A 24285-nucleotide genomic window follows, 5' to 3' on the forward strand; every position below is an offset into this window, starting at 1 on the left:
ATGGCAAATGATGGAAGCGGGGGAGTTACAATCTACTCCCCCTCCATCTGTGGGGACTGGGCTATACGAGCACTGTGCACTCCCCGGTGGCAAAATCCCTCGGCTAAAACCCTTCCTCCCTCTTTTAATTCATTATCTAACGAATTTCTCCACCTGGAAAATAACAGCATTTCCCCAGAGCTCACAGACCCCAGCTTTGGCCACACCAGCGGGACGAAAGTCTCACCCCACAAGCGGGGACAACTGTGACCATCCCCAGAGCCTATGTCTGGTCAGCTGATGCCAGCAGTGCCAGGAACAGGGAAAAGCCTTAGGAGAAGCCCTAGGCTGCAGTTTGCACAGCCAGAATCAGAGCCAGGACTCCAACCCACGTCAGGACAATGCTGCCACCTGGGATAACCTTACTCTTTTCCAGCTGGGAATATCAGCAGGTGCCAGCCGCAGTGGCTTGCAGGCAGAGCCCACCAGCTCTCAGCGGAGAGCTGCACATCTCTAGCGTCCGACTGCTGCAACAGGAGGGTTACAAACCCCACCGTTCCCTATCACCGTTTCCCTGCCGGATTACCCCCTTTGCACAGCACACAGAGGGTGCCGGGCACCTCAGACAGAAACAGCCCTTGTAGGAATGGAGGGGCTCAAAATTTTGGCATCATATTTTGCCAGCCACAGAGAGCCTGGTTTATAAAAATGCATTTCCCTTTCCACATGCATTTTTTCTTAAGGCAAACAACTGTAGGCAGATGTCATTACAGCTGCAGCTGTGCTCTGGACACCAGTCAACTCAAATATCTCTTTCCGACGCTGTCCCCTACCAGCCAAAACAAGCTTAGAAATATAAAGCCAGGGAGCAGAGCAGTTCCTGAAAACGTCTTCTCTTTGTCATGTTTACAAGAAAACACAAGGAGAAGGAGGGAAAAGCTGAGCCTGGTGTCTGAGCCTCGCTCGGCTGTGGTGCAGCATGCAAAACCAGCCAAGGGTTGGAATGTTCGTCAGTGAGCCTAAAGTCAGCTCAAAGTCAGTCCAAAGCCAGTGTCAGCCCAGAGTAACCACTCCCAATGCAGGACCCCTCCCCAGTTTAATAATGGGGGGCAGGAGGGAGCATGGAAGGATGCTGCAAAATAAATGAGCTCTTTGCCACGCAGGGAGCAATACTGGCCTTCGAAGCAAGCATTTGAGGAGAGGGGAAAGGAGGAGGAGGAATGGCAGGAGCCCGCTTTGTTTCTTGAGCAGCAATGTATTTTGCCCGCAGCAAATGGAAAGCAACGCAAGAGTGCTGAATAGCAGCCAGTGAAATTAGATGGTTGCTCTCCGAGTGTGACAAATAGGCTTCCCCAACAAGTTGTGCTCATTAATCGCTGTTTTATTTGCGTAATCCGTCTAAAATCAATCTTACTGCAGCTATAGCGCATTTTCTTCCACAATCCCAAACTTGATATGGCTACAGACTTTATTTGTCCCCTTTGTCTGTTCACGTTGTGGGAAGCCCATGGCCCCCAGCCCATGGCCACGTGCCTCGCATCACTCCAGACCTCCCCAGCACACCCCCAAGGCATGGCACTCGTTAAAGGAAGCAAAATAAAATTAGACCCACAGGTCGTTATAAAGTCAACAAGTGACTATCAAGTGCTGCAGAGAAATGAGCTTGAAAAGCAACATGAAAGCAATGGCCTGATCCTGCAGGATACAAAACTGCCTTAAACCCCTCCAGGAGCTTTGTCTTGCTCTGCTGCTGCTCAGTGCTTGCCTGGAGATGATTTTTTAGAGGCAAGAAACCTCTGAAAAGCAAGAAGCCATCCCACATGCAGGGGGCATAGGGGATGGGGTGGGATGGGCAGACACATCAATGCCTTTACAGTCCCTGCCACTCCCCCATTCACCTTCCCCAGAGTTACTTCTTCCCTTGGGAAGTTTTCCCAGCACATGGAACCACTGAGGCTGCTTGGCCAGGAGCAGGACTCCCTGGGGCCACTGCTCCTGTGCAGACACAACCCTAACAAAAGCTCCTTCTTTCACAGCCAGGATGAATAAGGCAAGAGAAGGAATTAAGCCCCAAATCCTCCCATTAGCACCTGGGTCCATGCTCCTGACAGCGACTTCTCCCAGTGTCAGGGTAGCAGGAGAAGTTGCAGTAAAAACCCCTCTCCTGTTTCAGTCATGGCAGGGATGGGGCAAAAACCCCCAGTAAGGACCTAACTCTAGGCATTTGTCCTCTATGTGGTCCCACCACCCATGCAGATGGGACACTGCATTCTTATCCTCCCCCAGCACCGCCATCTCCCCAGCAGATGCTATACCAGCTGGGCTGGTCAGAGCAGCCCCAGCTCAAACCCACCTCGAAAACAGATAGGCTAATACAAATGAACTCTGCAGTGCAAATTACCACCAGGATCCAATTTGGTGATAAAGATTCATTTGCTTCCTGCAGTTTGTGTTACTTGAGGGACCATGCTAAGGGCTCCCCACCACCTTGTGGATTTCCCCATGAGAGTATTTTGTGGACCTCCCGAGACTCCCTGCTCCAAGCAGCTCATCTGCAGAGATTAACCTCACAAACAAACGATTTCAGCTCTGAAGCTAAACCATCGCTGCTGACCATAGCAAATGCAGCCACCCCAAGGCCAGGCCCCCACATGAACAGCTGTGGACCCATGGGGTGAAACCACCACATCCTCGATCCACACACATCCTCATGGCAAGGATGCAGCTCAAGCAGAAGGTTTCCACCACGAAATACATATGGGGTGTGAGTTCCCTGCGTGTCACATCCCCCATCCTCCTGCAAGTGCCCTCAGGGCTCCCTGCAGCCAAGGCACCAAGGAGGAGAATCTCTCCTGGCAATATTTGGGGGAACAGTATCCCATCAGCCACCTTGGGAGCCCATTTGCATGGCCAGGGTGACCATGGTCCCTCAGAGGGACAGTGAAGGACAGGGGAGCCACAGGCAGGTGCCAGCCTTACCTCCAATGCGAGCGTTGTAGGCAATGCCCACGATGCAGTACGAGTTGTTTGCTGCCGCCGCCACTTCCCCTGCACAGCGAGTGCCATGCCTGCAAAGAGAAAACCCCATGAAGTGATGCCCCGTGGTGAAGGATCCCTCCAATCATCCCCCACTGAGCACACAGAAACCAGCCCTGAGGCCAGAGCAGTGGAAGAGAGTGTCCCAAGAGCTGCAGAGCCTTTATACAAAACCCAGAACAAGTGCAGGGGGATGGAGGAAACCCATCTGGCAAGCAATTTGCTGTTTACATTTTTCACCTACGTGCAATTTGCTCTTTGCTGCTTTTTGCATCTTGCAACTAGATGTAATTTGCTCTTTGTATCTTGCATCTAAATACAATGTGCTATTTGCATTTCACACCTGGATGCAGTTTGCTCTTCACATCTTGTACCTAAGTGCAATTTTCTCTTTGCATTCCCAGTTCTCCACACATGCCACTATGTGCCTGTTCTCCTTTAATGGAAAATTAAAGCCCAGAAAGTGTGTCCAAGTTTAGACCTCTAAGCCACCCAGCCCAACTCACATGGTTTAATCCCCAGTCACAGTAAGGAAACCCCTGCAGTGCTGTCTTTTAATGGCTCAAGGGTTCGGTAGGAATTAGCATGTTTGCCACAGGCTGGAGTTGCATTAAATGCAACAAACCTGTGCAAAGCCTGTAATGCAGCATCCTCTGCAGCTCTGGTGACTGGGAAAGGCCACCGACCTAGAAGACACCCCAGCGGGAACACCCAGCCCCAAGGACCCCCACCACAAAGGCACCAGCTCCATGACAATTACCATCACCTACTTATTCTCATTGCTGGCATCGTAGCGCGGAGTTGGGTCGTGGTCATTCCCATTGACATCATAGCTTGCAAGAGGGTCCTGAAAACATGTTGCCACCATTAAATTCAACTTATCAGCACAGTGCAGGACAAAGTGGCCAGAGCAGCAGTGTGATCCTTTACCCACAGCCAGCTGGGCAGTAAATGCTATTTTCCACTTAGTTTGACTATTTGCTCAAGGGAAAGAGTCTTGGGCAGTAGGCCCTGCTGAGGAATGGATGCCCAGGGGGAAACATCCTGCTCCCACCAGAGACAGGCCTTCTGTGCTCCAAATCCTGCTAAATCCAGCCCTGTCGCTTTTGCTGCTGCTGACGTTCAGGGGTTGAACTGGAGCTGAGTGGGTTTGTGCAGGTTTTTGGCTCTGCCCTGGGGAGCCAGAGGGAGGTGGCCATTTCCCAGGCAGCTGCAAAGGGAGTTTCCCCCAAACTCTCTTGTCCAAAAACCTCATTTCCCTCTTAAAAACATCTTGAACTTTTTCTTAAGAAACCTTTTCTTCTAATCTGCCAATGCACATACTTAAGCTCTGTTTATATGCTGAAATTCTCCATAAATCAATTCACAGTGAGGACTAGCCTCAGACCATGCATCCCAGTCCCAGTCCCAGCTCCAGCCCATCCAGCCCCCAGCTCACATAGTTTTGCAGGAGGTCAGGGTGATTCCTCTCTATGCCATCATCGAGGATGGTGATCACGACATTTTTGCCGGTGTAGCCCCTCTGCCAGGCTGACAGGATGTTCATCTCCGACCTGCAGCGGCTGCTTTTATCACTGCAGTGCTATAGGGGGAAACACAGCTGCAAAAAGGCTGCAACCCCATTTCAGCCCATCTACCCAAGCAGCCAGGCTTGGTGTCCATTTAATCAACCACAAAATATATTTGCATCCCACCCCCTGCCATTGAACTTGTAGATTTGTTGTAACTTTATTCCATTGATCACAGCCATCCAGCAGCAGTTAATCCAGGCAATGCTACCTCCCTACTATTCTTTTCCTTTTCCATTTCAAATATTGCAGGCTCTTCGGTTTTCAAGAGCTCATTTCCTTCCTGCGGTTAATTTTCAATGAATTTCACCGTCAAATATAGATCAATGAAGCAGGCAGAAGAAAAATGATAATGTTAATAGATGGTTGCATCTCTTGGATGGGGAAAATGCATTGGCACTGCAGCCACACTGCTCCCAAGCCATTGCTGTGCTGACCACAACGAGGGGCTGCTAATGATGGCGAAACTCTTACAACATTCGTGTATGAATTCACAATTTTAAAATCCTGCTACCAAGCACCTTTACTGATATTAAGGTGTTTCAGCACTGGCTGGGCTGAACGAAGACTGATGAAGCATTTGATTAAAAATAAATCAACCTCTGTAAAGCAGCAGGTTCCTCACAGGGCGGTGGAAGGGAGATACCCACCAGGTACCACATGTTAGGCCACACCGGGTCGTTGAAGGGCAGCGTGTGCAGCTCTCCTCGGACCTGCCTCTTCACCCGCCGTTTCACCTCCTGCTGCTGCAGCCAGTCCACCTGCAAGCAGAGCCATGGGTCAGCACCACCCACAGGAACAGAGCGAGTCCAGCCTCCTCCATGGGCAAAAATCCTGGCATCACCCACAGGAACAGAGCCTGACATCACCTGTGGGCAGAGAGTCTGGTGTTGTTCATGGGCACAGAGCCCAGCATCGCCTGCTGAAACAGAACGCGGAAGCGGTGCAAACCACAGCCTGGACCATTCCAGCATCACCCCATATTCCAGCAAAACATCCAGCTCCTCTGGCAGGGCTGCTGCAGAAACAGCAGCTTTGTTTTAGGGAGAGAGGATGAACGAATGGACAGACAGACAAGGCAAGCTCAGCTCTTTGCGGTCTCTAAGCCAGAGGCAAGATATCTCCCCCAGCGCAGCAAAACCCTTGAGCATAAATAACATCACCTCCAAGTGCGTGCCTAAATCCCCTTGGCTTAACAAAGCACTGAAGCACACGCTGAAGTCCTGCTGGAGACAAACCACATATTTCAGTGTTTAGTCAAAGTGTTGGAGAAGACTTAGGTGCTTGGCTTAATTTTGAGGCTGATTCTTCCTCCTGGCTGGGAGGGAGCAGCTCAGTCCTAAGCCTTCAGCACCTGGCTACAGGCTGCTCATCCTTCACGCTCCTCTCCTCCTGATAAAGCAATAAAACTGGGGGATTTACCCAAGCACAACACGTGTTTCTCAGAATTACGGGATGATCACACATGGCCTTGGCAGGTCTCAGGGGATGCAGCCAGCTCCAGAAAGGCATTTTTGGCACCAGCTGCAGGCAGAATGGCCTTGGGGCTGACCGCTCTGACATTTGTTTGCTTTTCAGCAGGGCATGACATGCAAAGAGATCAAATGGGAAATGAGACGGAAAAGGTCAGGATTGGGAAATGCTAGTGTCTGCTTTTGTTGCTGCAGCAGAAGCTGCCTAGGGTGCCAGTCTGGGAGCAGCCACATCCCATCCCCAGTGAGCCTTCTCCCCTAGATTCTTTATTGCCCATAAAAAGGGCTCTCCTGCCTTCAGCATGGAGATGAAACCCAGGTTTATTAAAAACAAGTTGTAAAAATAATTTATAGACCAAATCTTTATGTGTGCTTTTGCCGGGGGAGAAGGGAGGCACGAGCTGGGAGAGCTCCATAGCACATATCTCCTCACCAGATGCTTTCTTCTCAAGGGCCTGGGACCTTTTGGGAACAGCAGAGCTCCTCTTGGGGATGTTTTTATTTTTGTGACTAAGGTTTCGTTAGAAAAAGAATAAAAGTAAAAAATTCAAGTTTTTGTTGGGCTCATTTATGTGATAACCAACAGCTGAATTGAGTTGTTCTTCCACAGTTTCTGGCTTTCTGACTCGGGCACCCAGTGATGGAGGTGAATGGGGAGCTGTGAACATCAGATATCCAACAGTTTCCAGCCTAGGGCTCTATTTGTAAACATCTAAATATTTAAAAAAAAAAAAACAACACAACACAAAACCAATGAAAAGTAAAAAATATATTTCATAGAAAAATGAGTTGCTACACTGTCTTGGCTGATGACAGAATGCTGCTTTGCTTATATAACAATGGATTTAAATGTTGGAAGTAAAAATAAAACTTCATGGTCTAGTCAAAAAAAAAAAAAAAAAAGAAGACATTAACTAGTGGATATGGCCCAATTACCAGGCTTTTCTCCTTAAAACAGCACTCCTAGGCAGCATTACCGTGGCTCTTGCTGCTCCAACCACATCTATCGCCTTTCCCTGGGGCTTTGCTGGATGCAGGAACCATGGAAAGATGTGGGATTTCACAGGGTTTTGCCAGGAGCTGCGGTGCCTCGCAGGGACGCCTGCATCTTAAACACATTCCTGATCAGCCCCAGCACTGCCAGTGGGGAGTCAATGGAGAAGTCTTGCGTGGACACAGAAGAACAAGCAGTTTAACAGCATTGATTCCAAGAGAGGTTTGCTAAATGGATGCAGCTAGGGTGGGAAAACAACAGGGGAGCGGGAAGCAGCCTGGGGCATCCGTGAAATTGCTCCAGCAGCTTGTGAAACTCTGACCAACTTCCATCGCTCATCAGGGTGGGGGCAAAGCTTCTCGGAAATGTAAAAGGCTTTTTGCTACTGGAAATTGCCAAAACTGTTACAACACAGTCCTAAGCCTGGGGGGGGTCCCAGCTCAGTCCCTGCAAACCCTGACTTGCAATAACAAGGCAACCCTGAGGGGCACCAAAAGACACTGTGAGCAGGCACAGGTATTACCCTTTGCCCTTGTTGGAAACAGAGGGGCAGCTTTTCATTTTTCCTCTTACTTTGAGATTTTCTGTGGACAATGCCCAGATCCAGCCACCCAGGTTAGCTCCACCAAACAACATCCGGCACAGGCCAGTATGCAACTCCCTTTTCAAATCCAGAAAAACAATAGCTTGAATGGTTGCAGTGGATGTGCAAAAAGCACCAATTAAAGCAAAGATCCAGGACAAACCAGATGGCTCCAGAATATGTTTGCCATAAAGCACAGCAGAAATAATTCAGGTGGGATTGAGGCTGAAGGCATAAGCATTTTGAGGACCAACAGAAGCATCCCAGTGAGCTCCAATGAGAGCTGCGAGTCAAGCCCATGCGAGGGGCAGCACAGCACAGTGTGACATGACCCCACTTGGCATCCCACTCCACACTTCTTACTCTCACCATCACAACCTGCCCCCAAACTGGTGGATTTTCTACATCTCTCCTCTTCCACCACCTGCTACGTCACTTGGTTCATAGCAACCCCCAACAGAGCAGCCACTGACCACAGGGCTTTCTTGGGGTAAGAGGAGAAATCAGCAGCAGCATGGTCCCACGGAGGCCAGAACCCAGGTTCTCTGGGTCTCCCTCTCCCCAGCTGCATGTGTGCTCAGGATGGAGGGCTTGAACATGGTCCTCTTGCTGGGACCTGGCCCTTGTGTCACTGACCACCATGGCATAGCAGACTGAATAAATAGCAGCACTGGAAACAATAGCTCCTAGAAGGTACGAACCACCCAACATCTGCAAATGATTGAAACTGCTGGTTCTTTGGGATTTCTGCAAGATTTGTTTCCATTTTCACTATTCAAGCTTGGGTCTCCCTGTGCTTTGTGGTGATGTTTTCCTGCACCATGCATGCTAAGCCAGTGTCCAAATGTCAAGACTTCTCCAAAATGATTTGCAAATGTGCATGGGAGAGGAGAGACAAGACATGCCAAGAGGTCTTGAACTCCAACTAGTAACAAAGGATTAAGAGAACAGGAGCTGATTGTTCTAGTTTGCAGTCCATAGAGCAAGGTAAGGTAAATGTTAATAAGACTAAAAGCTAATTGATTTGGTTTGCATTGTAACTAGACTCATTTAAAATGGAGGTATTTCAATCGCAGAGCCAAATTCATCATTTGCCGGGATGTCTGTGAACCTCCCTGTGGGCACACAGATTTAATTACAGCCCAGCACACTTCCAGAGCACCAACGCTCCCCTCATTCACATTTCCCCCACCAGCAACACTGCTGCTCAGCAGCAGCCACATGTGAGCTTCCTTAGAAATGTGCTACAGACCCCATCCAAGTATTCAACAGCAAATCCCTCCAGAAAGCTGGCTGGCTGGGGAAAGCTGGGTTGCTGTGTGGGTCTGGAGAGATGTGGATGGGATGCGTTGTCCTGAAGGGGTTGGAAACATCTCAGGAAAGAGTATCCCAAGGGTGGCCAGGAGCATCCCAAGGGTGGCTGGGCATCAGTGCAAACACTAGCAGCTCATTGTAGCAGGCACCTTCATTGCAATGCTTTTTTCCTGCACTTATTTCCTCTCTCCCCCAAAATCAGACCCTCTCCACACATTAACCCTTCCTTTACTCTGCAGAAACATCATCTCACAGGGCTCAGGCACTGGGTGGAGCTGAGGAAGGCAGAAAGTTGAGGCAGAGCTGCAGCCCTTCCCCACCACCCTGAGCCCAGCTCATCCAGGTCCCATCTGTCCCTCCTTGCCTTTTCCCCTCCATCCCCTGTTACTTTTGTCAATTCAGCTGTGTTGAAAATCCCTTTGGATGCCTGCTCTAAGAAAAAGCCACATAGAGCTACTGCCAAGGATTTCACACATAGCAACCATTGAGGCAGCAAGTGTTGTGGCAACTGGATCAACACCCAAAGCATGCAACAGTCTTCCTATCCTGGAAGTCTTTTTTTTTTTTCCCCCCTTTTATTTCTCCCAGCTTTCAGACAGATGTTAGTGTTTAGTCACTTCTAAGTATTTTTCATCACCAATCGACGTACCCTTGTCCAATGAGTCACTCTGTGCATGCACAGGGCTGTGTTTCAAGGATAAAATGTCATCATGAGATGCTTGGGCTCATGCTTGACTCAGACCAAGACATCGGGCTCCTTTGGGGCAAGCAGGGACCACCACCCACAGAAGCCAGGGGACCCCAGGCTGGGCTGTACCTTGGGGTCCATGCGCAGGAAGTTGTGTGGTCCCCGGCTGCTCAGCGTTGAGCGCTTAAACGTCTTGCTGTGGTGAAAGTGGTAGTAGTTTTCCAAGCTCCCAATCTGCAAAAAGAGTTTGTTGTTTGTTTTTGGTTGTTTTTTTTTTAAATGAGGTTTTCCCATGATTTCCCATCATTTTGGTGCATCCCTTCATGCATTGGTGCAGCTGTGCCTCACACCACAAACCTGGAACCCCCAGACAAAGCTGGGGTTCAGGGAGCGGATGCAGGATGCTGGCATTAACCCCGGTGCCGCTGCTGCAGCAAACAGCGCTGGTGGCCAGACGCTGTGCCAGCACAACAGAGTCTGGAAAACACTTTTATGAATTTTCACCCATTAAATGCATCTTTGCAAACTGCTTTCCATCAGCTCCCAAGCTGAAATAATGAGCTAAAAATGAGCTCAGCAGCTGCGGCGGAGCCAGGGGAACTGTGCTTCATCCCTCTGCATCCCCACCCGATGCTTTGCCTGGCAGTAAGAAGAGCCCCATAAAGGGAGGTGAATGCAATCCCTGTTAGCTCTGGGATGATCCTGGAAAGTGCAGCATAGAAATGTGTTTAGAGTGGAGTCAGGGAGGACAGCAGGAATTACAAAACCAATTATGTCCAAGAAAATCAACCACATGTCCCAAGGTACATATAACCCATGGCCCAGTCTAGAGTTCCACTCAACAGCAAGTGCAGCTCAGAAGTGAAAGTAAGCTGGGAAAGACAGCCTTACTGACGACTTTCAGCTCAGGGAATCCCCATGCTCCTCTTTTACAGGTTTTTGCTTCCTTTTTTTTTTTGTTGCACAGAGCTGAAATGCCCCTTGTCTGCAGGAAAGTGGAGTGCTGGCCATGCCACCCCGACAAGCCCCTGGTGGCTTCCAACTCCCTCCTCCCAGCACATGGAGATGGCTCAACTGCCCTTTTTCCATCACAAAAGCAGGGATAAAGTCCCAGTGCTATGCAATGAGCACCCTGGGATGAGCATCTTGTGGAGATCTGCAGTCACAGGGATGGCCTAAAAGCTGTGCTCAAGGGCATGTAACTGTCCCCTCACAGACTGGTTTTTGGTACAAATTTGGTCTCAGATTAGACATTAGGAAGAAATTTATTACTGTAAGGATGGTGAGGCCCTGGCCCAGGTTGCCCAGAGCAGTGGTGGCTGCCCCATCCCTGGAGGTGTTCCAAGGCCAGATTGGATTGGACAGGGCTTGGAGCAGCTTCTTTAACATCTACATGCAAAGTGGTTGCTCACTGCAATCTGCATTTGACTTTTCAAATTCATTCCTCAAATATACCCTTACTTAGGAAAAGGAAGGAAGATGCTCCAACTGCCCCACATTTTAGGGAAGCCTCGCATGAGGCCACCCTGCCTCTTGCTCATTCTGCCTGGAAATCCTGATCCCACAACCCGGGTGGTTCAGCTCCACATCTGCCAGCTCAGCCTGCAGCTTGCAGGGTTATAATATTGAGTTTATTCTCATCTCCGGTCCCTCCAGAGCTCATCGTAACAGGATTACTCTATATAAACAAGCATCAGCTGAAGAAGAGCTTCTGTTCCCTACCGGAGCAGGCACAGGGCTTTGTGGAAATCTATACAAAATTACCATACCATGTAAGCCAACAAGAGGACAGGGAGGGAGATAACCCTTCCCAGGCTCTGAGGATGCCTGGTGAGACCAGGAGAAGCACCCTGTGCCCCAAGTTCTTCATTCTCCTCAGATTTGTTGAGGGAAAAATAGGAAAACCCTCTCTAGTTGAGGCTAACTTAAAAGCTGGCCCTGCTCTGAGCAGAGGTTGGACCTGGTGACTTCCAGAGGCCACCTTCCACCTAAGCTATTTTAACAAGAAATATTTAAAAATGCTATTTATTTTTTTCTTAAATGGAAGAGTATTTGTTCTCCTCCTCGAGGTCAGTTAGCTCAGTGAGGACTCAGCACTGCAACCCCAGGGATGGCAGCACTAGAGAAACCCAAGAGAGTTGGGTTTTCTCCTGTGTACAACATCAGCAAAGCAACAGATATGCGGAGGCTAGAAAACCCAGCAAAGCACCCAAGAGGCATGAAGAAGTTCCAGAAGGACATCACCATGGGCTGATCCCTCTTGGCCACCAAGACAAGCAATCATACCATGAGCTCTCAACCAGCCAGAAGACAGTCACCTGTGCTGGAAGGTCCCAGCTCCACCACAGAGGAGATAGTCCAGGTTGCCACCAACAGTGATTACAAAGCCCATGCACCCACCCAGAGCACAGCAGACCATGCCAAACAGCTCCAGACATGCTCATTCACTCCTCAAGTGTGTTTACAACTATCAACCTTGATTTCTTTGGACATCTCACTTCTGCCAAGTATGTACATGGGAGATTCTCATTTCCACAAGGGTCAATTTTAATTTTCCCAATCAACTCATAATTTTGGGCTGAAGTTCCAGAGGAAATCTGAGATTTTCTTGAGGCAACTTGAATTTGTATCTCAGTAAAAATTAGGTGGTTCACTCCCCACTGTTAACTGGGGCAGAGGAAGCCCTGGCTGGTGCTGCCCAGCTCAGCTAGGTTGCAGGTGTAGCAAGCCAGAAAGAACATTAGCACCTTCTGCACCCTGCAAAGCCATTGTTACTATGCTGAGGCTTGTCAGTGGCTCTGCTTCCAAAAAACCCACACACCTGCCAATGTCATCTAGCCAAACTGGGAAGAGATTCAAGCTGACAGAGCTACACTCATGGCCCTGATTGGACCCAGGCGGTTAGAGAGAGATGGAGATGCACAGCAAAAGGAGGAGAGGTAACAAGTTGTAAGGGAAGAAATCCTATTTGGACATATAGACAGTAATTCTTTGTGTAGGGTGGTGACACAGACTTGGGAGGTGGTGGGATCTCCACCCTTGGAGAGCTTCAAATCTCACTCAACTGAGGCTCTGCACAGCCTGCTTCAGCCTCAAAGTTAACTGGGGGGTTGGACCAGCAGCCTCCAGAGGTTCTTGCCAACAGAAATTACTTAACAAACATGGACCTTAACAGTGTTAAAAAAAAAAGGTATGATTGCAAAGGGTTTAGCGACCTCCTGGTCTGTGTTTCCATACACCTTCTCCCCCAAATCCCAGTGCCACCTGCGAGCCCTCCCCACAAGTGGCACCAGGGGAGGGAGATGCTCCTGCAGCAGGACCTGGCTCTCTCAGTGCATTGCCAGGAGGAGATGAGCCCAACGCCCACCCTGCCTCATTAGCAGTCATTAGTATTTTAAGCAGGTTCAAGAAAGCAACCTTTAAGATCATCCAAGTCCAACCCCTCCCCCCTGCCATGGGCAGGGACACCTCCTGCTGGATCAGGCTCCTCAAGGCTCCATCCAACCTGGCCTTGAACGATTCCAGGGAGGGGGCAGCTACAACTTCCACAACAAGAGTGCTTGTAGGTAAAGGGACATGGCAAAGCAGAGAATTTTGGGAGCAGGACACTGCTAAGGGCAGCACTAGAGCCCATCAGGGCATTTCCAAGCCCATTTGTTCCCTCATGGTCACAGCAAAATCTTCCAGCATCTCACACAAGCCATCTCATTCCTGCAAAATGCAGTTGCATCAGTGCTGATGTCCTTCAGTATGATGGTTCTGGACAGTCATGCCAACTCCCTTCCTGGAGACACCACCCACCCCATCCAGGAAAGGGCTCCAACCACTGAACTCCTGCCTTCAGGAACATTGTTCTCAGATGGCCATGGATGGATTCAGCCCAGTAAGGACAAAGCCCAGAGCTGCAAGGACACCATTGCTCCAGCATCCCCAGATTAAGGAATCCAGGAAAGCCCAAATTCCAGCCCCAAATTAATCCTGTCTGCCTCCTGCACTGCAGGTGAGACCACTGAGGATAAGCAAGCCTGCCCATAACCTACAGCATTGGAAAAATTCACAAAAATCCTGTCACTGGGATAGGAACAGGCTTGTCACAAATCTGAGGACAGTGGCGAAGGCACTGCCTGGGGCACCTGCACCACACAGCCCTCCCAGCGTCCTTGGCCAGGGCCTGTCCCAGCTCGCCCTGGCACTTGGGGGTGTAAAAGCATTTCCTTTTGTTTAATTGTTTACTTCACTTATAGAGCAGTTGACACAAATGATTTCCCAAGGGAAATGTCACTGTGATGTAACACAGAAGGGCTTAAGGGTGTCCTGGTGCATGGGAATAGTTTGGGATAGCTTGAACATGGGGCAGACACCTGTGTGTGCAAACCCCAGCAATGCTCCCCAAGACAAGGATCTAATCAGGAGACTCTACGATTGTACCTCAGAGGAAAAGAGGACACTAGCCACCAACACAGGGCTGAACCTCCCTTGCACCCAGCTGAGTCACTCTGGGGCTGCCATCTCCTCCCTCACCATGTTGGGCTCCACCACTTGCCTCCACCAGAACACCTCTCCAGGACAGGGTGATAGCTGCTTGGCAGGGGTTTCCAGCAGGTTTCATCCAGGATCAGCTCCCCTTGGAGGGCACATCGCACTGGGGATGGTGCTATCCTCAGCAGCTCCATGAGCAAAGGACACAGTGAGGGAAGCCAGGGACACCCAGGACCCCGCAGGGCTTGGTGCACCATGAACCCCAAGCACAAGACAGCGAGTGTCACCCACAAGCACATACATGCAGCAATAGTGGCTTCTTGAGGTTTGTCCCTGGACAAGCTCCTGTGAGAAAAACTCAGGTGGAATGGAGGAGCTGGAAAGCTGAAGGCATTGAGTAGCCAGGGAAGACCCAGCAGTACATGAGTTCCCAGCATCCAGGGCAAAGGCGGGAGCAGGGAACACCCTGATGCAACCACAGAAATATTTCCCTTTCTCTCGGGAAGGGCTCAGGGGAAGGGAGGGAAGGATGCTCCGGCAGGGCTAGGTTGTGCCCAGGGGCCAAATGCCTCCAGCATCGTGGGGGCAAGCTTGGGAAAGCCAGGATACCAGCGTGGGGAGCAGATGCTCCAGTGGGCAAGGATGCAGTAAAACTCCAAACCATGAGCTGGCGTTAGGCTGATGCAAATCGGGAGAGGGGGAAGCTCAATCAAGATATTCTCTGGCTGAACAAGGATAAACACCGAAAAGCCCTTTCAGTTGCACAACTGCATTCACCCAGCCCTGTAACAGAGGCATTTGAATAATAGGCTACTGGGCGGGGGGGGGGGGGGGGGGGGACGGGGAAGCCAAATACATCAGGTAGGGGATGGAGGGTGGGATTCGAGCAGTTATGCCCCATGGAGGATGACAGAAACCAGTGCAGGAGACAGTGTCCCTGATTCAGCCTCCCCCCTCCAAGAATTTGTTTACACAGCACCCTGTGACTTTAATTATACTTAAAAGCAGGGTTGCAATATGAAGTAAGGCTATAATTTATAATCCAGGAGACACCTTGGGCAGGAAGACAACCTGAAGTGCCACCTGGCCAGAGAAGCGCTGAGCAGCCGGCTCAGAGGGCAGCAAAGTGAGGAGAGCAGCAAACACCTGGGGTTACCGAGAGGATGGAGAAACTGAGACAAAAGAATGAAGAAATTGCGGCGATGAAAGTCACCTTTAAGCCATCCATGCGCTGTAAGGGACTGAAAGCAAGAGTTCCTCGTGTTCCCAAAAAAATCTCTGATAAACCCGAGCCAGAGAGTCCAAAGTTTGTTCAATCCACAAATGTAACTTGCCGGGATGGGAAGAACTTGGGCAACCGCAGGCGGGGCGAGGGCAGCGACCCCCCCGGCTCTGCCCCAGTGCCCACCGGCTCCAGAGCAAAGCCGGGACCCCCGGCAGCGACCCCCCGGGCCTCGGGAGCCCAGTGCCACCTCCGGGACTCCCCGGCAGCCCCCGGGACCCCCCCGCCGGCTCCTAAGAGCAACCCCCCTGCAGCCCCCGCTTCTCGGGACCCCTCGGCAACTCCCCGGGATCCCCTGCACCTCTCTGCTCCCGGGACCCCCCGGCAGCTCCCCAGGACCCCCCGGCAGCTCCCCGCTCCCAAGACCCCTCGGTGCAGCCCCGGCTCCTCGGGACCCCCAGCAGCTGCCCCTGCAAGCTCCCAGTGCAGCACCCACTCCTTAGGGCCCCCCAGCAGTCCCCAGGACCCCCTGAACCTCTCCTCTCCGCTCCCGGTGCCCCCGGTGCAGCCCCCGCTCCCGGGACCCCCGACAGCTCCGCTCCCGGTGCGCCCCCCTCCCGTGCCCTTTACCTGCCCCAGGCTGATGTAGCCGTAGGCGGCGGCGAGGCGGGCGGCCTCGGCGGGCCCCCCCCGCACCCGCACGGCCCAGTGGTTGGTGTAGAGGGTGCGGGAGGGCTCGGCCGCAGCCCCGCTCAGCGCCAGGGCCAGCAGGCAGAGCCGGGCGACGGCGGGCATGGTGCGCTCCGCGGGGCCGAGCTGGGCGGAGCGGGGAGCGGCGCCTTTTAAAGCGGCCCCGGAGCCCGCGGGGGCGGGGGGATACTGGGGGGAGGGGGGGGGGCAGGCGGAGGCGGTGGGGAGGGCTCGCTCGGGAGACAGCGCCGGGAAAGCGGGGGGACGGGCTGGCTGCCCAGCACCTTCCTCTGATCCCGGCTGTCTGCACCCGAGCATCCCTCCCCCGACCCCTCCAACCCCCTGTCTGCACCCGAACATCCCTCCCCCGACCCCTCCAACCCCTGTCTGCAGCCGAGCATCCTTCCCCCGACCCTTCCAGCCCCCTGTCTGAACCCGAGAATCCTTCCCCCGACCCCTCCAACCCTCGTCTGCACCCGAGCATCCCTCCCGCGACTCCTCCAGCCCCGCTGCCTGCCGCCAAGCATCCCTTCAGCCCTCCCCATTACCCACCCGCCTGCCTCCAAGCATCCCTCCTGCAACCCCTCCAGCCCCCTACGTGCCCCGAACTGCTTCCCGGACTGCTTCCTTGCTGCATTCCCCCGGACGTCCTTGTACTGCTCCCCCAGAACCCCTCTTTTCATTTCTTCATCTCCCCTGCGTGCCTCGGTGCAGCCCCCCGAGCAACCCTTGCATGTTTCTGAAAGGATAATGTGCCTTCCCCTGCATCCCTCCCCCCCGCGGCATGCAGCAGTGCTGCTCCCCCTAAGCCCCCGTGCATCCCCCTGTACGTCCCCCAACAGCATCTTGTCCGCTCATGCATATTCCCTGCGTGCTCCAGTGCTGTTCCCCAGAGAGCCCCCGGCATCCCTCTGCATATCCCGAACTGCCCTCCAGGATTCCCTCTGCATCCCACCACATACACCCCTCCTCTGCATCTCGCATCTCTGCTTCCCAGCTAGCCCCCTGCACCCCCCCTGGACAGCCAACTCTGCCATTAATGCTTGGGCCTCCGGCCTGCATCCTCCTGACTCCCCATTCCCCCTGCATCCCCCGAGGCATCACCCCATCCCTCTGCACTCCCCCCACAGGCATCTCCCACTGCACCTCCCCCCTGCATACCTCTAGCACTGCCACCCATATCCCCAGGGCATCTCCCCTGCACCCTGCCCCCACATCCCCAGGGCATCTCCCCTGCGCTATCCCCCCCACCCCAACATCTGCCCTGCACCCCCTACTCCGTAGACATGGGCAGAGGTGATGGAGTGTTGTCTTTGCCTCCCACAGCCAAAGTTCAGGGGACGGCTGAAAGCTTGTGTGGTATTAGAAAATAGGCTTTGTTAGGGAGAAGGCTGCAGCACGTACAAAAGATGAGCTCAGGAGCAGGTCAATGATGCTCTGTTCCACAGCCAGCCCTGCCAGCGCAGGCAGGGGCTCACACGAAGCAGACAACTGCCCCAAATGAAGCAGTTTCACTCCCATCACATCAGAGCTTCAGAAATGCCCCTGCACAGACTCACCTCAGGGCCTTACAGGGCCCCAGCGATGAGCCATGAGCTGTGCCAGGCACTGTGGCTGCAACCACAGGCTCTGACCAGGAGGGCCTCGGGGCGGCTGCGATTCCTGAAGCTGGCGTTGTCTATTTTCCAAGCACTGAACAGATTTGAGAGGGATTTGGGGCACAAGTCACTGCTGCTGACCAAAGCGTTTACAAGACTCTCCTTGCAGCTGCCCCAGTCTCATCCATCTGAATGCAAACCCCTTCCCATGCCCAAAAAAACTGTGCAAAACCCACCTGGGTTTCCATCCAGAAAGTGATGCCAGCCACAAGGAGGTGGGTGGAGGGGGGCACCGAGCGCATCCTGCATCCTATCACCAGAGCTGGAGGGGGAACCCCCCATCTTGTTGCCAGAGGGCAGGTGAGCTAGTGACAGCCTGAGTTAACAGGGAAGATCTCCGGCTCAGCAGCGAGGTTCAACCAAGGGATTTGGAGGGTTTGTGTGCACAGAGGGCATGGTGCTGGCACGGGGATGGGACAATTTGCGGGCAGAGGTGAAGGGGAGTCTGGTGACTCTGCATTTGTCATAAGCTGTCGCTCGTGGAAATCTCTGCCAGCTCCAGTCATAGTGTGCAGGGATGTCAGAGCCATGTGCTCTTCATCCCAGGAACCCTCGCAAGGCTGCTCTGTGTGTACGCACAGAACAACGTGTTTGTGTACAAAGACACAAAGTGACACAGAGCGATGGGGTTGTGCATGGTCATTTCTTCTCATTAGGCCACGAAGGACGGGTCCCATTAGTACAAGCACGCTGTGAACCCAGTCCTCGTTTCCTATCTGGCTTCTGGGCTTTTCCTCCAGTTTCCTGTAGGTTAAGGTGTGTGAGATGGATAAGCAGGGCTGGCAGCTGCTGTGCGTGGTATGTGTTCAATGCACGTCAAGAGAAACATAGAGCCAGAGTAAAGGTGAGAGCAGATGAAAAAATACCATCCCTTCAGTCTTGCAAGATCCACCTTGCTCTGCCCAGGCAGGTCTGTGGGGGCTGCCCACTACTGGCACGGGCTGCCAAAGAGGGGAAAAAGTGTTGCCATAGGGAACAGAGGAGGAACGGGCTCAGATGGCAGCAAGGGAGGGTTTGGGGGATAAAGTGGGAAAAAGTGGGAAAAAGTTCCTCATGGCAAAGGCCGTGAAGATGAAAAAAGAGTTGCTGGGGTTGGGAAGGATGCAAAACCCCGTTGCCACTGTGTGAGGTGATAAAACAATGTACTAATCCCAGGATAGCTGTGCCAAATCTGCACCCAGAGCACCTCTGCATCCTGCAGGCAACAAAACCTAGCAGCATCCTGCATCCAAAACCTGTCCAGAAGCCACTGACCATGACTCCCGATGTATCAGCTCAAGGCAGACTTATTGTCACTAGCAAATCCTTGTGCCCCATTTTGGGTCCAGCAGCGCCCAGCGTAGCCTGCGATAGTGGGCGAGGTGGGTAAGAGCCTTGCCCAAATGCTGACTGCAGTGCTGGAACCCGTGGTTTGGTGACCACTAGTCCCCACACTGCTCCTGTCCCCTATATTGCTGGCATAACTGTGAAATTCAAAGCATATCCTCTTATGTCCTGCATGGCAATTTTCCCAGCTGAGCCCGTGGGATTTACCACGAGTGTCAGGGAAGCCAGCCTTTGGCCCCAAATGCTTTGAGATGAATACACGCTAAGGCAGGGGCTGCATTTTAACTCTCTGCCCTGGGATTATTTGAAAACCCAGAGAATTATTGCGAGACACGGGCCATACAATAAATTTTGTGAACTGAGCAACTAAACAGAAGCCACTGCAAAGACAGCGTGGAAGGAAATGCTGCTGAACCAGTAATGTTCAAACCCTGCCAAATAAAATTTATAATAAACCTGGCAGTTTTATATCTATCCATGAATTACAGTTAAAATCCCACCATGTACCATGCACGCTTGTTGCTTCATACTGCAATAAGACTACAGCAAAGGCAGGGGAGAACGTCAATTAAACGCCAGTTCTTTGAAAACCGAGCCCTCTACATCTTTTTAAGGCAAGTTCAGAAAAGGAAAGTGCAAATAAAGCACCCAAAAGCTGCTATTTTTTGCAGGGGAGGGCTGGCAGGTCTGGCTCTGGGCTGGCTGCCCTGGGTAGCGGGACTGTCACTCCGTCCCTGCCTGCGGCCACGGGCAGCCAAAGGGAGCAGGGCAGCAGAAGCTGTGCCTCTGCTGGCTGAAGTGCAAGAAGTTAAGCAAATAAAAGCCGTTTTGAAAACACACACGGTCTGGAGGTGCCCCTGGGGTGCTGGAACGGTGCAGCCACTTGGCTCAGGGACGTTGTCCAGCCGGACACCCAGCGTGGCTGTGGGGAGCTGCCCTGTGAAACCCTGCAGGGCTCTGGCTGGTTTTATTCTTTGCGTGATGAGGTCCTATCAATGCAGAGATTACAGCAAAAATCAGGCTAAAACCCATTTATCTGACCCAAGCAGAGCCCGTGTGTATGTCTCGGGGATGCGCAGAGGCATGAGTGGGACCATCGCACTACTGGTGGCTGCAAACCTGTGCCAGCCAGGGAGTCCAGCAAACCCAGCCACACGGCTGTATGCAATGTTAATAGAGGGTAGGCAGTAGTTAAACCAGCACACCTGGAAATAGCTCTTTCTGTAGCTGCCAGTCTTAACCAAATGAGTGTAATTTGCAGTGGCATAATTAAAGTGATGTGGTTCATGATCATGTCTGCACCAGGGAGTTATTCTGCAGCTTGACTCTGCTCTCCAGTGAAAGCCCCCATGGAGAACCCCCTGTCACCTCCAGCTCCGGCCCTTACACAGCTCCAGCACTGCCTAACAAAATATCTCACCATCAGGGTGCCCATTGACACAGCCCTTTAATACCAGCCTTTCAACTGGTTGGGCAGCCCAGTGCCTCCAGCATCCTCCCACAGCCACCCTGGCACACTCCCAGCAGGGACAGCGGTGATGGCAAAGCACAGGGCTCTCAGCTGCTGTCACCACTCCCATCCAGGGACTTGTACATCTGGAGGAGAAATGAGTATTTTTTGCATCGATATTCCTGTCAAACAATTAATTTTTCTGTGCTTGTCCTTTTAGGTGTTTAAAATAACCCCAAACTCACCAGTGACCAGATGGTTTGGTTGTGTTGTATTAATAGTAAAATCCTGCACACGAGTGAGCTGCCTGTGAAGCTTTGCCAGCTGAAAATAAGATTTGGAGCCACCGTGAAGTGGCATCCCCACAGGTGACTTGCCAGCAGCACACAGGCACTGGCAACGCCACCTCCACTGCCACCACTCAGGAAACTGCTGAGTGAATCCCCAGGAGATTCATGCTTGATGGAAAAATATTGCCCCTGCCTTTTTCTTTTCTTCCTAAATCTGGATTAAACTGTTTTCAGACCAAAGGGGTGACGTCAAAATGTGATGGTGAGAAAGGAGGGGATGCAGCAGAGGAAGGTCCAAGGCAGTACGGGATGAGTGGCAGGGGGATTTAAATTGGAGATTAGAGAAGCTGCCTGCCTGTGATGATACTCAGAATACGGAGAGCAGAACATCCCAAGCACCAGAGGTTTTTGCTGTAATTAGACCAACATCTGTCTGGTGATGGTCAGGGCTTGCGCAGTTGCTGCGCTGCTCGAGGTTGAGTTGGAGATTTCCTGCATGGTCCTCCTCCTCCACTTTTCTGTAATTTCAGAGAAATACGGATTTCTTAATTTTTTTTTTCCTATCCAAAACATTCTTCCTCTCCAGAAAGATTAAAACTTGATTGTCAGGAATCGGTGTAGCGGGCAAGAAGATTTCTCAGACTAGTCTAAATGTCATCCTGGTAAAAATGCTAGTAATAAAAAAAAAAAAACCAAAAAGAAAGAGCCCACTATGGACCCAGAACTGTTAAAATATCCAAAAGATGGTTCTGGAAGTTTAGACAGCATTGAAGCTCAGCGGTGAATGGGCACTCCAGGGGCTGCCAGGCCCAGCACAGACATTCACAGGGGGGTGAAAAATCAATAAGTTTAAAAAAAAAATTGCCTGCGTGCTTGGTCTGGAATTAAAAGAAGGGAACAAATCCAGAGTTTTTCACTCATTGTTTGTTTACTGTTATTTTTGGAAATTAGAGCAAGGAAGGACGTGCCCAAGTGAGAGGTGATGGGGTGGGGAGATGCTCCAGCTCTTGCTGCATCCCTATGGGGCTGCACTGGGGCTGTCCTGGCTCCCATCCAGTGTGTTTTGGGATACTTGAGGTGTCCTGGTGGAACACAACCTGTACAAGACTGCCTTCACGTGGGGTAGGAATCCTTCCTCCTCCTCTCCTGGTCCCCACCACCATCCCGCTTCATCTGAGACCACCATACTGGGTAAAAAGCATCTGAGCCAAGAGGGAGCTGGTCATAAACCCAGGCCAACCCCACCCCACCCTTGGAATAGCAGGTCTTGGAAAAGCCGGTTATGCTGGTGCCACTCTGGGATTGTGTCGTCACCACACGGAGGAGGACATTTCAGGTTGCCCCAAAGGAAGCGTGGCCACCAGCCACTGTTAGGATGGCAGCTCCAGGGCTGAAATTGGGCTCAAAAACTGGACTCTTGAGAGTCACCAGGCAGGTACAACCTCCAGCCACTCACTGTGGTGGCTTTTGCAGATCAAATGCAACTCCTTTACTTCATCCCCAGGTTGGGTGATGTCTCTGAGGACCTGGCTGTGACTGGCACAGGATGAGATTCCCCCACTGCATTTTCACTCCCCAGGAAACGCTGCTGCATGGGAGCAAGCACCCAGAGCAGGAACAAGCAGGGAGAGAGAGACATGCCAGGGGGCGGAGAGATGCAAAGATCAAACCAGCAGTGATTTCAAAATAAAATCTGACAGCCTAGGGAACACACAGTGTGCCCTCGCTGAGGCTGTCATTTGTGCCAATTAAAAAAAAAACCAAACAAAATGGCATGGCATGAAGGAGCGTGGTGTGGTATTTCCTGAAAAGGGCGTGGGGAGCATCCTTGGAAAGCCTTCCCTGCACAATGTGCTTGCTGTTTCCAGAAAAATAAAGTTTACTGTGACCCACCTGTCCTTGAAAAGCAGTTATTTAAGGCTGTAACATGGGCAGCCCGGAGCCAGTGGCTGGGTCTGTCCTCACTGCAGAGCAGCTGGCACCTTCACCAGGCTCTAGGGTTTGGCTGTTTACCTGCAGCTCTTTAATTGCTGTAAAATGCCTCGGAAAAAAAATGCAGGAGAGCTGCCCAAGCACCAAGCACTTCCAATTTAAGGTGTTTCCTCCCCAGCTTTTGGCTGGTGGCCATTAACCCACCCCCTGCCAGCCCCCAGAGCTGTGCTTGGCAATGACAGGACAGGAGGGGGCCAGGAGGGTTTTTTCTCCTTCAGGACCTCAGTTTTTGGGAGAATTTTGATTCAGTTGGGAATCTAGGAGTTCAGAGCCTGGTGGGCAGCAGCTTGGGAGTTTTCCAGAGAGATGGCTGAGGGAGCAATGGGTGGGCACATCCCCATGTGCTACGGAGGGGCTCTGCTGCCTCTCCCTTCAGGAAAAGACTTCAGGAAAAGGTTTTAGGAGAGAAGGGGGTGTCCTGTGGGTTAACAACACACGTGTCCCCATATCCCCCAGCAGAACAGGGACGAGACTCACTCTCCATCCATCCCCGTAGTGGGGCATGCTTAGGGCTCACCACGGGCGTTCCTGGAGGTTTGGCAGGGTAACAAGACCTGGCAAAGCCTGATCTCTAAGAGATCTTATCTTTGACGTGGTATTTCAAAGGGGGAGCATGGAAAACAAACACAAACCTACAGCTTGGGTGGGTTTCTCTTTTGCCTGAACTCTGCTCAGAAGCTGCAGCCAAGCAATATTTGGGTAATCAAACTAGATCCAGCAATTTCTGGCTGGATGTGATGCTGAAGAGAAGCAGCTCCACCTAGGCAGGCGCTGGTGCTAAAGCAGAGCCGACCTCAAACACCAGTCCAACTATCAACCATCGACCACCAACCATCATTTGTGCCAGGGACCATGCCGGCAGCATCCGCTTTGCCAGGCTTCAAGCCAACACCAAGGTTCCAAGTCTTGGGGTCAATTTGGGCTGAGAATTCAAAGTTTCCCTATTGCGCATTGAAAACTCCTCCTTTATTTTCTTGCCTGATGATGCTGGAAAACCGGGGGTAAAACCACCTGTTTCCAGTAAATCTCTATTTGTGTCCTACAAAGGCACCCTAAGACCCATGATGGGGGGCAAATCCTGCAAGAAACAAAACTCCACAGCAATTAAAACCTATCCCAAGTGGAAAAAGACCGTTAAAAAAAACCAAACAAAACAGTCAAAGGCAAAGCAGGTTTTTATGAAGCTCTGGACGTGTCTGGATTAGTCCCATAAAAATCAGCATCAGCCGGTGGTGGTGAATATCGGCTTCTCCGCAGCAGACAGCGGGAGAGATGCTAACCTGGTCTCATTTTGAAAGCTGCTTATTAGTCCTCATCAAACATAATTATCCTTCAAACCAAAATGAGGTGCTCACCTAAATTTTGAACACACGTTCATGTTTTTAAGGGGGGAGAGACAAAGCCCCACAACATTTATTGAATCCCAGCCAGGCTCTAAGTGTTAAAATAGATGTTGCTAATGGCTGTGGGAAGGAAGGGGCTGCAGTTTCTTTGCAGCTTTGCCAATTAAATGCTTATTACTGACCAATTAGGCACAAAACAAC

At 51.7% G+C, this 24285-nt stretch overlaps 1 protein-coding gene across 2 annotated transcripts in view; it reads right to left on the reverse strand.

Moving 5' to 3' along the window:
• PCSK6 (proprotein convertase subtilisin/kexin type 6) overlaps positions 1–16163 on the reverse strand; it is a 36793-nt gene extending 20630 nt beyond the window's left edge. For both annotated transcript variants that reach the window (XR_011338241.1, XM_069866383.1), the window contains exons 1-6: positions 15966–16163; positions 9764–9868; positions 5234–5344; positions 4454–4597; positions 3786–3862; positions 2959–3047 (exon numbers count right to left, since the gene is read on the reverse strand). Coding sequence is in view for 1 of the 2 variants with exons in the window: in XM_069866383.1 (XP_069722484.1) it covers positions 2959–3047; positions 3786–3862; positions 4454–4597; positions 5234–5344; positions 9764–9868; positions 15966–16130 (691 nt within the window). In the remaining variant the exon portion in view is untranslated. The remainder of the gene's footprint in view (positions 1–2958; positions 3048–3785; positions 3863–4453; positions 4598–5233; positions 5345–9763; positions 9869–15965) is intronic.
• Between the last annotated feature and the right edge of the window lie 8122 nt (positions 16164–24285).

The sequence above is a fragment of the Phaenicophaeus curvirostris genome, chromosome 12, assembly GCF_032191515.1.
Source record: "Phaenicophaeus curvirostris isolate KB17595 chromosome 12, BPBGC_Pcur_1.0, whole genome shotgun sequence".
Taxonomy (NCBI): Eukaryota; Metazoa; Chordata; class Aves; order Cuculiformes; family Cuculidae; genus Phaenicophaeus; species Phaenicophaeus curvirostris.